This window comes from Vigna umbellata, chromosome 1, assembly GCF_029865625.1.
Source record: "Vigna umbellata cultivar VRB3 chromosome 1, Vumbellata_1.0, whole genome shotgun sequence".
NCBI classification, from domain to species: domain Eukaryota; kingdom Viridiplantae; phylum Streptophyta; class Magnoliopsida; order Fabales; family Fabaceae; genus Vigna; species Vigna umbellata.
In genome coordinates this window covers 2,995,512-3,009,756 of record NC_142165.1, presented here as the reverse complement: position 1 = coordinate 3,009,756, position 14,245 = coordinate 2,995,512, and the positions used below count along the sequence as shown (strand labels likewise).

The 14,245-nt window shown below is 31.5% G+C and overlaps 1 protein-coding gene across 1 annotated transcript; it reads left to right on the top strand.

The window, feature by feature from the left end:
* Window positions 1-8,809: 8,809 nt before the first annotated feature.
* LOC124823088 (internal alternative NAD(P)H-ubiquinone oxidoreductase A2, mitochondrial-like) lies at window positions 8,810-13,588 on the top strand. Its single transcript, XM_047295228.2, has 9 exons — window positions 8,810-9,425; window positions 10,560-10,773; window positions 10,872-11,032; window positions 11,275-11,340; window positions 11,677-11,840; window positions 12,476-12,590; window positions 12,798-12,977; window positions 13,052-13,216; window positions 13,307-13,588. The coding sequence occupies exons 1-8, from the start codon at window positions 9,045-9,047 to the stop codon at window positions 13,202-13,204; spliced, it is 1,434 nt and encodes a 477-aa protein (XP_047151184.1). The 5' UTR covers window positions 8,810-9,044; the 3' UTR covers window positions 13,205-13,216; window positions 13,307-13,588.
* The last annotated feature ends 657 nt before the right edge of the window (window positions 13,589-14,245 follow it).

The window sequence follows — 14,245 nt, the reverse complement described above, 5'->3', positions numbered from 1 at the left end:
ATTTGCTTTTTATTGAAAATTTGATAGTATAATGTTTGAGATAGTGGGGTCAAGAACTATTTCTTTACACTTAATCATTAGTTTTTCTTCCTCAGTCTTTAAGTCCAGTGGTGGTGTACTTGTCAAAAACACTTTAACCCTGAAGTTAGATACAGTGCAACATTAATTCCACAATAAATACAATCAACTACCTTCTTACTTTACCTATTTATAGGTTTGATGTGAACTTTTAATTAGAGTTGGCCTAATTACGGTCCAAAGGTTTATAAGCATGCTTTGTCTTGTTAATCATGTAGGGTTTATGAAGAATAATTTATATTTGTACTTACTGATAGGTCACCGAAGCGTAGACAAGTCAGGTATAATGTATATGACACCTTTCAATTTTGTTTAGAAAGATGCAGTTTCGAACAGGTTGTCTAGTCGGTCAGTGTAGAAAAGTATATTAACCGACCGATTATACGATATATATATATATATATATATATATATATATATATAATATTATTTAGATATATATTTTAAAAAAATTAAAATTTAAAAATTTGTTAAGAATAATTATATTAGAGAATTTTAATTTTTGTTATTTTCGAATTAGTGTCCTTTTATTCCACACACCTACACACAAAATTTGGTATGTACCGTATTTTTATTTTGGTTTAAAATAAAATACAAAATAAATTTAGAGTGTTTAAAATAAATTTGGTTTCTTATTTTTATTTTGGTTTGAAATGAATTACAAAATAAATTTAGAATGTTTAATATAAATATGAGATAAAAGAAAATGTTCATTTTATCTTTATATTTGTTTAAAAAAGGTTGATATTGGTCTAACATCAAGATAAATTCAAATAATACTTATGCAAGTTTATTTATCATTTTGCTTGCAAATTTTGAAAACGACCTAGTCTAAGGACTTCCTAAGTGAAAAATGTAGCAAAATGTCAAAATTTTAATGGGTACATGAATGAAATCACAAATAAATACAATGATAAGAGTTGAGAAATTTAAATGATGTAGTCCAAACCTATCACATTGAGTCATGAATTGCGTCTTGATAAGTTAATTGGGACTCGAGATAGTGGCATACAATGTATCGGGAAAAGCAAAGCAAAGCAGATCGAAGATAAATTATAGAAAAATATGGTTGATATTTTGTGAAGTGTAAAAACACAGGTGACAAAACAGCCTTCACAAATCCCTGTATTAATTATTATATATGCCCAAATCATAGGTGCACTTATATAAGTTATTCTTCTTCTTCAACCCGTGAAACTAGGGTGGCAAAAAATCCACTTTTCTTTATCCCATTCATTTTTCTCCAATCCAATTTATTTAAAATTCATTTTATTACAAATCAATCCACTTAAAATCCATTTTATTAAATTTAGATTTCAATTTTATCCACATTTTATAATTTTTAACTGGATATCCATTCTTTCAATTAAGATGTTCAATAAAAAATCTAAATATTCAATCTAAATTTTATCTAAATTTTAGTTGAATTAGATTGAAAGTCGAGATGAACTTACTTAGATAAAATATTAAGATTGACCAGTCCAGTTCAAACACAATGTTGAACTTAATCGATTCGGGTTGAAGGTTAAGTTAGGATTGACCTAGAGTGGAGGTCGAGACGATTTATATTTTGACTAAAGGATGAAATTAGTTGACTCTATTCATAGATCAAGAAGGGTCGATGTGAATTGAAGATCAAGATGGACAAACATGGGGTAAAGGTCAAGAAGGACTACTCTAGGTCAAAGGTTGATCAAAGGTCGGTTAAAATGGTTTAACCAAATTTCGACCTCATCGACCTTAACCAATACTTTTCCAAATTTGTTTGAGTCAGGAATTGCTAAAATATGGTCGAATTCAACCAAATAGACTCTAATCAAAATTCATCTGAATTTTACGGAATTATTCTTTTAAAAAAAAATTCACCAAAGTTGACCTCATCCAAACTTTGGTAGAATTTTGAATTTACAGAATTAGCTCTTTAAGTAAAATTCGTCCAAGCTAACCTCATTCAAAATTTGGTTGAATTTTGTCAGGTCGGCCCCAATCAAAATTTGGTCAAATTTAATTGAGTTGACCTGACAAAAAGTTGGTTGAGTTAGCCTTGACAAAAATTTGGCTGATTCAACTTTGTTGGAAATTTGATCGAATTCAACAAAGTCGACTCTGACAACAACTAAACGGAGGCGACTCCAACTAAAATTCGGCTAAATTTGATCGAGTCGACCCCAACCAAAAGGTCTAACTAGCTTACATGGACATGAGATTGAGATGGATTGGATTTGATCGAAGGTTGAGACATATTGACCTAGGTCGAAAGGTGAAATAGTTTGACCTAGATCAAGAGTCGAGATGGATTGACTCGAGTTAAGAGTTCAGACTGGTTGGACCATTCAAAATTAACAATGACACAAGTTTTAGAAAGTTGACGGATGTGCCACATCCGTTGACGGATGTGCCACATCCGTTGACGGATGTGCCCACATCCGTTTAAGTATTTTTTTTTAGTTTTTTAAATATTATATTTTAATTAATTTATAAATTACTTTAATTTTTTATTTTTTTATAATATATTACGATAACTAATTTTATTTTATTTAATTAAATAATTATTATTAATTTAATTAAATAATATTTATATATTAATTTAAAATATATAAATTAATAAACTAAAAAAAGCAAAGGATGTGGCACATCCGTTTAACTAATAATTGTAATAGCCTGAAAATGTAAGGCTACTGGGTCTTGCAGCCTGGCCCAAGAAGCTAAGGGCACTAGGACCTCAGAAGAGGCCTCATTTTTCCAGCTCTGAGTTCATTTTTCCAGTTTCCCTTTCTCTCTCTAAACTCATCTCCATTTTCTCCTTCTTGCTCTGCCTTCTCTCTACCCTTGCACTCATTTGAACCGTTGAAATTTCAAATAGGTGGTGTTCTTTCGCTCACGGAGTTGAGAGCTTCCCTTCTATCCGATTAGATTTCTATTTGGACGGGTAAGTCAGTTCCTCCACTTTTTCTTGAACTTAGGGCATGCAACTTTACTGGTTGCATGGTGCTCCTTTTGATTCTCTGTCTATTCTAACTCTAAGAGCTGTTTCCATCACCATTTAGGTGGTTGTAGGGCACTGTTTGGGTTTTCTCTGTGAAGGCACGGTTAGGGCACTCTAGTTGACTATATTGCTCAACTTCAAGGTAAGGGGAGCTAATTATTTTTGTATGAATTTATTTTATAAAAATATATACATATGAATGTTGAACTGGTGTGCTCTTGTGAAACTGTTTTATGACTTTTATTGTATTGGGTGTTATAACTGAAACTGTGAAATTGTGCATGTTGTGATGTGATGAATTTAATCTGTTTTGAATGAGTTTGTTGGCTGAAATTGATCTTGTTGGAAGGTCTGGAGTAAGGGTTGTGTAATAGCATGTATATGGGTATTAAATAAATGTACAGGTACTGTTTGAGGTTGCTGTGAGAGGAAGTGAAAATATTAAAATTAGGCATTTCAGATTTAGAGCATAAGAGAACAGGGTAGATAATTTAAATAAATTAATTGTTAATTGCTGAGAGCCTTTCTTTGTTGGTAGGATAGAGGAACCTTAAAAACCTGAGTTGGCACATCCTGATCATAGAGCAGCCTTGGCCTGGTCCAGTCAGTTGTGACTAGTCATATGTGCTGGCGTTGAAGGTGAGTTTGATGCGTTCAAACATCTAGGTCCTCTCCGGTGACCAATTGGAGTAAAGAAAGATTTTTACTAGGATGAAAATAAAATAAAACAAGTTGATTGTAGATGCATAAAGTTATCATGTGTTAATTTCTAGTAAATTATAATTTTAGGAAATCAGTCATTATGTGTTTGGAATTTAAAGTAAGGATCCATATATATATATATATATATATATATATATATATATATATATATATATATATATATATATATATATATAATAAAGTAAGGATAGTTGTTTCTTATATTGAAACGTGAGTGTTAGTCAATAATTATATTACTTGTAGGTATGTATAAATTGATGCATTTTATGAGCTGTTATGGGTTAGTTGGAGTTGCTTGGTTCTTGGTATTGATTAACTTAGATTCAATTGTGGAGATGTTATTTTTATAATTTGTGAGTGGTGAGTAATGTATATTGTTGAGATTGTGTATATATTGATTGTGGCAGAAAGTATATGATTACAAAGTGATGAAAGTATGATCCAAGTTGTAAATCAAGTTCCATCTGTGTAGGATCTCTTGGTGAGATCCTTAGTGTAGAATGATTGCATGGTAGCTCAGTCTTGGGGGTTTTCCTAACGCTCCAATGGTCTTTCATTCTCAAGTAGAGAGGATTGATCCATGTGGTGAGGAGTAGTAGGAGGTCCTAGTCTTGGAGGCTTCCAGTATGCTCCAGGGCCCGGAACGGATTAACCTCGTGAGTGTGGTAGGGTGGAACCCATTGGCAACAACTTTGCAAAGTAGTAGAGGCCACCACGAGTGCATAACCCACCATAGCTCGACAATCATTTTGGTCCGGACGAGTAGGTTTATAAAACAATGAGTCTTGTGATGTCAATGTATCATGTTTGAGTGGCTTTTACATGTCGTGTGTGATTGAATAACATGATTTTTATATCTAGCTCACCCTTGCTTGTTTGTATTGCTTGTGTATGTTTCTTCTTGTGATGATCATCCATTTGGATGAGAGCAGATGGCGAGGAGGTTCCATTGGAGACGGCTTTGGATGTTGAGGACAATGCTGTCGCCTAGTCTCCGGTGGTGTTATTAGTTATTCCTGAAATTTGGGATACCGTTTTTCCTTCCAGCTTATATTTAGATCTCTTTGGAGTTTAAGTTGAAATTCTGAAGCTATTTTGAGATGACTGTAATCCTATTTACTCTCAACTGCTTTCCTATATTACGCATGATGACATCCTTATTATATATATGTTTTCTATATAATTGGGATGCCACAATAATAATATAAAAAATATTACAATAATTAATTAAATAATAATATATAAATTAAATTAATGATAATTATTTTATTTAATAAAATAAAATTAATTTATATATAATAATATAATAAATTTAAAATAAAATTCAATAATATTTATAGATTAATTTAAAATATATAAATTAATAAACTAAGAAAAAAGAACTACGGATGTGGCCACATAAGGATGTGACCACATAAGGCGTTTAACTAATAATAATATAAAAAATATTATATTAATTAATTAAATAATAATATATAAATTAAATTAATAATTATTATTTTATTAAATAAAATAAAATTAATTTATATATAATTATATAACAAAATTTAAAATGAAATTAAATAATATTTATAGATTAATTTAAAATATAAAAATTAGTAAACTAAGAAAAAAAACTACAAATGTGATCCATCCATTTACTTAATAATATAAAAAATATTAAATTAATAAACAAAATACTAAGAAAAAAACTTGAACGGATGTAGCATATCCGTTAATGGATGTGACATATCCGTCGAAGTATTTTTTCTTCAACGAATGTCGACATCCAAAGAATAGTTTTAGAATTTTCAAAAAATGTGGTGGTGCAAGGAGCAATGTGGGATGATGTAGAGAGTAACCTTCACAGAAAAATCGTACAATGACAAATGCCTCATGGAAACTCAAAGGATATAACACATTAATGGAGTTTTTTCTCTTATGCACCCTTAAGTAGGGTTTTGCATCTTACGCCCAATCAAATTTCTCTCTCCACCATATCGAAAAACAACTTTCATTTTTTTTACATAATAAAAAAGGGGTGATTGCTTTTAGAAAAAAGAAATCCCAAAATTGTTTACTGTGCTCATGAAAATAGATTCCTTAGGTGATAGGGTGCTGGTAGAAATGTGATAGGATGGAGGAAGCAATACCCCCACAAGTAGAGTTGTCAAAATGGATCACAATTCACGGGCCAATCCGATCCATCACGGGTTTGAGCTGGGTTGAGTTTGAAAAAATTATACTTTTTTTATATGGGTCAGATTTCAATCTGGCTCATTTAAACCCGGCTCATGCAGATTAAACCCGTGGTGGACCGGGTTAGTCCACCAACCCACCTACCTAATTTTATTTTATCAAAATTTAATTTTAATTTTATAAAAAAATATTTATTATTTTGTTTTTGCTTGAAAAAATTATTTAAGTTCCTTATTTTCAAAATTAATTAAACACTCAGTTGGGAGTGAAATTTATTTAGATTTGAATAATAGAAAGTTTGTAATTTTTTTTACTAAAAAAAATGTAATTAAGTGAGCCAGTGAGTCAACCCGTTTATCCACCAACCGTGATGGGTTGAATCGGGTTCGAATTTTTCTGGCTTACTAATAAATGAGTCGGATTGGGTTGGCTTACTAAGTGACCAACCCGTAGTGAACCGGGTCGGATCGGATCAAATGACCTATTTTGACAGCTCTACCCATAAGTATATTACATGAACAGTGTAACAGAAATGTAAAATCTAGAAAATACTAAGAGTAAAAGTATATTTTATAAGTGGAACTTGAATATTTTATTTATTAGTAAGAGAGAAGAGAAATTTGTAATAAAATATATTTAATTTTTGTGAGAGAAAAATGTATCATATATTTGAAGTCGAGTAAGGTCATAACGTGTGTGTGATGTTACCATAGTTATTTTTTTAAAAGGAAATTTTAATTGTATGATTATAGAACGTGTGCTAACTGATGATTCTGAAAGAAATTATCTTAAATTTGAAAAAATTATTTAGAAGAAGTTTATAAACGAATTATACACTTATATAATCATATGTTAAATGTGAGATGATTAGTAAAGCAATTAATGTAACTTCAAAATAGAACCATTAAAAAAATAGCATCCTAAATAACTAATATAGGGTGAGAGATTTCAAAAAGTGTGGTTTGAATAATGTATTATACATTAAAATGAAACATCTTTTAGAATGATAATTTTAATTTTGAGATAATAGTCAATGACAATCTACAATAATAATATTGAGAATAATGTAAAATTAGTCCAACATAATTAGTGTTTTGAATAGAATAAATTAAATACATTAAATTTGATTTGCTTTACTTTTATATCGTTTTATATCTTAAATACATTATTTGGATAAGCTAATTTTTCTTTTTTGTTAGGATTTCAATTTCTACTAAATACAAAAACTAATTTTAATATTAAATAATATTTACTAATAATAAAAAATCAATTGATGATAATTTTCTTAGTTGAAATCTACAAGGGTTAATTTTGCAAAATCATTGAAATTTTAGTTGAAAATTTCAAAATCATCAATAAAAAATATTATAAATATAAACTAAAAAAGAATTATGTGTAGCCTAGTTAACATTTTGCCAAAAATAATTTTAACCATAATGACTAAAATAATCTAGAATAATATTAGTTAGAAAATATATTTGGCCAAATTATTGTAAATGTGACACCTAGAAAATGTTTTATAAAAATGATAGTAGTTTTAAAATGGTAATACTCAATTGTTTTAATAATAAAAAACTTTAGTATAAATAAAATTGTTTTGGATCAAGCAAGTGGTGACTACATATTGAGTACTTCTTCTAAATAATTTTATAAAGATTATATTTGTTTCTCATAGATAATTTTTTATATTGTTTAATTTTTTATGTCAAATATGAAAATTTATAAAGCACATTAGCTCTTGTTTTTGTATGTGTTTGTGTTTTTCTTTTTCTTTTTATAACGATGGTCGCTTGTGAATACGTGAGGAGAGAAAATTACACTTAAAAAAATAACTTGAATAAGAGATAGATTAATAGAAACCTTTAATAGGAATTAATTTTTCGTTATTTTTTTAAATAGTATGCAATTGAAGATTGTAATGTAATTAGAATGTTGAACTTAAACTTTTGAATTATTTTTCAATACATACTTTGGATTGTATATTTCTATCATGATTTTAGACTTAATAATTGTATTATATATAGTTTAAATTAAGGGATTATTGAGTGTTTAGGATGTTACATATTCCTCAAATTAAACTTAAACACAAATGTGAATGTTCAAAACATTATTTTTAAAATATAGAAATGTATAATTTCGTAACGTTCGAAAAAAGTTTTTTAATAAATCAATTTATCTCAAAACCAACCAAGAAACTTAAGCAATGTGGAAACAATGACCAAAGATATAATGTTTATCAAATACATATATTGTTGTTTTCATATTTACTATTAGAATATTGAATAAAGAAATACAATCTTCAATATATAGGCATTTTAGATGTTAAAAATGACAGACACTTCCTTTAAATGAGAAATGTCAATGATACCAAATATTGTGTAATGACTCATAACTTTTTTTATTGTTATTTATAATTTTTCATGTATTATTGAATATGACTATATTTTTTTACTAATTATTTCATTAATACCATATATATATTATTCACTTTTAATTCTTGTATAATATGTCTTTTTAAGGCAAGATGAATCGTTAATATTTAAGTTTTTTCTTTTAACTACAATCACTCATTTTTCTTTTATATTAAGGACTCACATATAAGACCATGAAAAAAATGGTCAATATAACTTTGTTGAGTTTTTTTTTTAAAATTTCTGCCAGTTTTTTTTTTAAAGGTTACAAGAACCAGAGGAGGTTTGGTCTAATGGAGAAAATTTTGTAAAAATAATACGTGAAAGGAAACAAAATAGATAAAAAAGAGTTAAGAAAAAGCACATGACGAAAATGATTGGATTGGAGGGATAAAAAGCTGTGCAGAAGCACGTTTGAGTGGCCATGTTCACATTTTACGGTAGCAGCCACCAGTGCGCCATGCTGATACATGTCTGCATCGTCATCATAACACGTGACATCAACGTCAACGCTCCTATTAAGCAGCCTCTTACATCAGTCAAGTCAAATTGATCCATCCAAACAAACCCCAAATAATTAGAAACCTCTTCTGATCATCTTCTTCTTCTCTGTTTTCTCTTTCTTTCCCAACATAGCAATCTCAGTTAGTTAGTTTCACACCTTCGCCATGTCTTGGTTTCGACACCTCTCCTCCAAAACGCGCCACTTCACTTCTCTCTCCCGGTTCAGCACCTCCACCAGCCCGGTTCACCATGCGGGTCTAGGCCCCACGAAAGCCCACGAGAAGCCCCGTGTGGTCGTGCTGGGCTCTGGATGGGCTGGGTGCCGGCTCATGAAGGGCCTGGACCCTAAAATCTACGACATCGTTTGCGTGTCACCGCGCAACCACATGGTGTTCACGCCTCTCTTGGCTTCCACGTGCGTCGGAACGCTCGAGTTCAGAACCGTTGCCGAACCCATCGCCAGGATCCAACCCGCCATTTCCCGGGAACCTGGCTCTTTCTTCTTCCTCGCCAATTGTACTGCCATTGATGCTCTCAACCATGTCGTATGTTATCCACTTCTCTTCTTTCAATTCTGCGGCCACTGTTCCGGTTAAATGTCGTTAAATTGGGCGTGATTTGGTTTGTTACTTGATAATGGACATCTGTGGAGTGTGGACAACGTGCATCATATCATTTTCTTGATTTGCATACGTTTCTGTGATTTATAGTATGTATAGATTCTTTATATGCTACTATGTTTCAGGGATTTAGCAATATCTTAAGGTGACATAATATTGCGTGACCTTGACACCAACTTTGTCATAACACTAACACCAAAATTCACAACCGACATAGTGTGGCATAGGAGAGCTAGTGGCACACTTTTTATTGGCAAAATTTTATTGAGAACTAAGAAATTGAAAAACCATTGTTAAGTCAGATGGTTGATTCACTATTTTTTGTGATTTTCTATTAATTTCAACCAACAGTAGAAAAATGTTAACGAGTATGTTTCTAGGAGAAATATATAGTAGTAGTTTTTCTATCGTCTATTATTTTTCTTGTCCTCTACACTACTGATACATTCTGTTGCATAACAAACTCATCATTGTTAATGTCACTGCCTTGACTCCCTCTTTCTCCTTGCCATCACCTGTCACGTGTGTGAACTCACATCAATCCCATTTGCTATCCTTTTCCATTTCATTTGAGGTGCCTGGAATGTGTAAATTATCTTTTTTTAGGGGATGAAGCAGTGTCTTCTGTTTCTTTTTCCCAGTTGTACTGAAACACGAGGAATTTATTCAAAATTTGAAATTATTAGAAGGTACCTTGTTTGTTGATGGATTTATTGAAATTGTGTTTTTTATACCTTTTGTTCTACTCCATATAGTAAGATAAAGGTTGTTGCATTGTTGTTGGAATCGAAACCCTGTTTAGTAATACAAAGCTTGTTATTGTTTTGTTGAATTAAAACTATCAAAGCAACGCCTGGAACCTGAAGCCCCAAGGAAAATTCAATTTCGTACCTATTTCTCTTACTCTCCACATAACAAAACGGCATCATACTCCTATTAGTTGAAATATCGGTAGTACTGACAATGTGTCTTAAGGTTGGAGAATTACTAGTATTACTTTAAATATTGGTACTCATGATGTGGTTTAATTGGGGAGAATCTGGCAAAATGGTTTTGAAGGTGCAATGTGAGTCTGTAACTGAAGGAACACAGACAATAGATCCCTGGAAATTTACGATCGCATATGATAAGCTGGTAATTGCATTAGGAGCACAACCTACCACTTTTGGAATTCACGGAGTCTATGAGCATGCAATTTTTCTTCGTGAAGTTTATCATGCACAGGAAATTCGGCGGAAGTTGCTTCTGAACTTAATGATGTCTGATGTTCCAGGTTTACAACAATTTTGATATTTAGGATTAATATAAAGTCACTTGAAAATAATGATTATTGTACATCACCTATGCAATTTGTATTTGATTTGGATGCAGGGATTGAAGAAGAGGAAAAAAGGAGGCTGTTACACTGTGTGGTTGTGGGAGGCGGTCCCACTGGAGTTGAATTCAGCGGTGAACTTAGTGATTTTATCGTAAGGGATGTCCGTGAGAGATATTCACATGTGAAGGACTACATCCACGTTACTTTAATTGAGGTTTGTTTAGTAGCATCAGATATGTGATACAACCAAATAGACTAGATTTTTGGTATTGCCTATGGCAGCAAAACTCTTGCTTATGGCAAGAAACCTCTTGCTCTTTCCATTGTATATCTCTGTCTTCCAAATTACAATTATTGCCAACATAATGGTTAGAAACACCATTGTCATTTTTCTTCGTGCCAAAATTTTCTTTTAAGGTAATTTGTTTTTTAACCAATTTATTCATGCCATTTCAGGCCAATGAGATCCTGTCTTCCTTTGATGTCCGACTCAGGCAATATGCCACCAATCAATTGACAAAGGTGAGCTACATATCAGAAGGAACTTCTATTATGTTTGTTCAACCTTTCCCTGCTGATTTCGAACTTCTGAATATCATGTAAAAAGAAACAAAGAACAACTAAACTCACCTTTCCATTTAAAGAAATGTAGTAGTCTATTAGTAATTACTATGGTGTTAATTATCAAAATATGAAATATAATCACGACACAATGTTTCTAACAGTGGTCTTTGGAATCATATAATTAATTAATGCGACTCTTCCTCGTAGTACAATAAGTATGATGAAAACTGATTGATAAGCTAACTGTTCAATCAATATTAGTTTTGTATCTCCTCATATTGAAGTTTCTATCAGTCAGGAGTCCGACTAGTCCGTGGCATAGTGAAAGATGTCGAGGAGAAGAAGATTATCCTAAATGATGGAACTGAGGTACCATATGGGTTGCTCGTATGGTCGACTGGAGTTGGTCCATCAGCTTTTATTCAGTCTTTGGATTTCCCCAAATCTCCTGGTGGAAGGTTGTTCTTTGTTACTCAACATAGTTGCACTTATTTTCTTTCCATTGACAGCTCTTTCAAATTTACAAATTTGGAGCAGTCATATGAATAGACATGATCTGTCTTATCATGAAAGCAGGGCTACTTTTTCCAAAGATATCACTCATTGTGCGCATGTATTTATTTAAGGAGACTGAATTAGGCATAGATCAAAATAAATCTTTATCATCTGATGAAGCTTTCAATTTCAAGGTTGCATTTGAAAGTTCATTTCAGGCATTTCATATAAATCCTTTTCAAATATAAGAAAATATCAATAATTTTATTATTACCCTCATATCTTTTAATCTTCCAAACTTTGGCATGAAAATCATTATGTAAAATACACATACATCAATGATTGGATTCAGCAGTTAGTTATATGGTGCAAAATATGTTTAGGCCGAGGTGTAAATCGATATGTATTTTTAGTTATATTTTTCTATTTATGTCATTTGTCCACCATAAGCCATCGTCAGATGTATCAGTTTCCTCGCGTTTGACACACATTTGATGTGCCATAACTTCTGTTCTTACGTTTCTTTTATTTCATGGCAACTATAACTATAGATTAGGGTATTTCCATAAAACAAATTTTTAAAGTTTCTTATTTTCAGGATTGGCACTGATGAGTGGCTTCGTGTTCCTACAGTAGAGGATATCTTTTCAATAGGTGACTGTAGTGGTTTTGTAGAAAGTACAGGAAAACAACCACTGCCGGCTTTAGCCCAAGTACGTGACATTGGATTCATTAGTTTCTCCTCATACAAATTAATTTCTTAAATTCCTGGAATTTGTAGTTCTCACTTTGCACTAAGGTCTTTGACCCTGAGATTTCATTCTGAATGTGTTACTGCTAATTTACTCTGTTACTGGTCATGAGTGAATTGATGTTGCATTTACCAACTTAATGCGTTGCCGTTTTGGATTGAACCACAGGTAGCAGAAAGGCAGGGTAAATATTTAGCAATCTTACTAAACAAAATAGGTAAAGAAAATGGAGGCCGTGCAAACAGTGCAAAGGACTTTGACTTTGGGGAACAATTTGTTTACAAGCACCTTGGAAGCATGGCATCTATAGGGAGTTATAAGGCTCTAGTCGACCTCAGACAAAGCAAGGTGATTTTCATTCCTAAGCTTTTACTGGTGCTTTAAAAACTTGTGGTTTGATTCATTCACGCAATCTCCTGCAGGAGGCCAAAGGGTTATCTTTGGCAGGTTTTGTCAGTTGGTTTATCTGGCGCTCAGCATACCTAACTCGTGTCATCAGCTGGAGGAACAGATTCTATGTAGCCATCAACTGGGCTACTACTTTTGTGTTTGGCCGTGACATAAGCCGAATATGAGAACTTTTTAAGGTAAATACTCTGCGTGAAATTTTTATTATGACTTAGACATGTTAATAGGCCCTCACAATACTTCAATTTATTTGGATCATTTTGGAGCAGCATGTTTCAAAAGCCAGTAATGTCTAAGGAGATGAATTTCAGTACACAGAAGATCATGGAACTTTACCAGTTCATGATATTGTTTACACGTTCCATTTGTTTAAACAGTAGCAACGAAAAAATAGATTACTCCGAAATTTCATTGAAGGGTGACGGCAATAGATTAAATTTTGCTGTCGTTGGTATTATTTTTCTAATAGAGTATACACGTTATGATTCAATTTTTAGCACCAGGAACATTGATTATTGGGCAGTAATAAACCAAATTCAATGTTTAGACGATTCCCAAATTATGCATGATCACATTTGACAACAATAATATATTGTGAAGGAATTCTCCGGTGGATAAACTCCCTTTATAAATGCAGTATATAAATGAAAATCAATGCAATTTGCACCCAACAAATTACTAACAGAAAAGGCTCTTACAAAAACACCACAATTTACATAAAAATGGCAAGTTATCACATGATTTGCGTATTTATTATATAAGCTTGATTTCTTCAATTTATCATTTATTTATTTTAACCTATTAATAAAAAATTAAATTAAATTTCTTAATTTTCAAAACCATAACAATGTGATTATTTTTTATTTATTTAATTAACAATGGAATCGTTAGTAAAATCTATTTATCTAATTCAACAATGAAATCGTTAACTACTTATTAATAACTTTAATTTACACATAATATTATATTATAATAAACACTTACAACCCTAATAACATTAATTTTAGTGTTTAAAAGATGTTTTTAAAAGTTAAGAGACATGATTAGAACTTAAAAAGGTCATAACTTATATTTTAAAATTGGACTTAACTGCTTGATTGAATCTTTTATTAATAAAGAAATTAAATTGAAGAAAAATAAATAAATAATAAAACCAACAGGTATTTAAAGCATATTATAAGTTAGGTTTAATCATTCCGGAGGTCCCT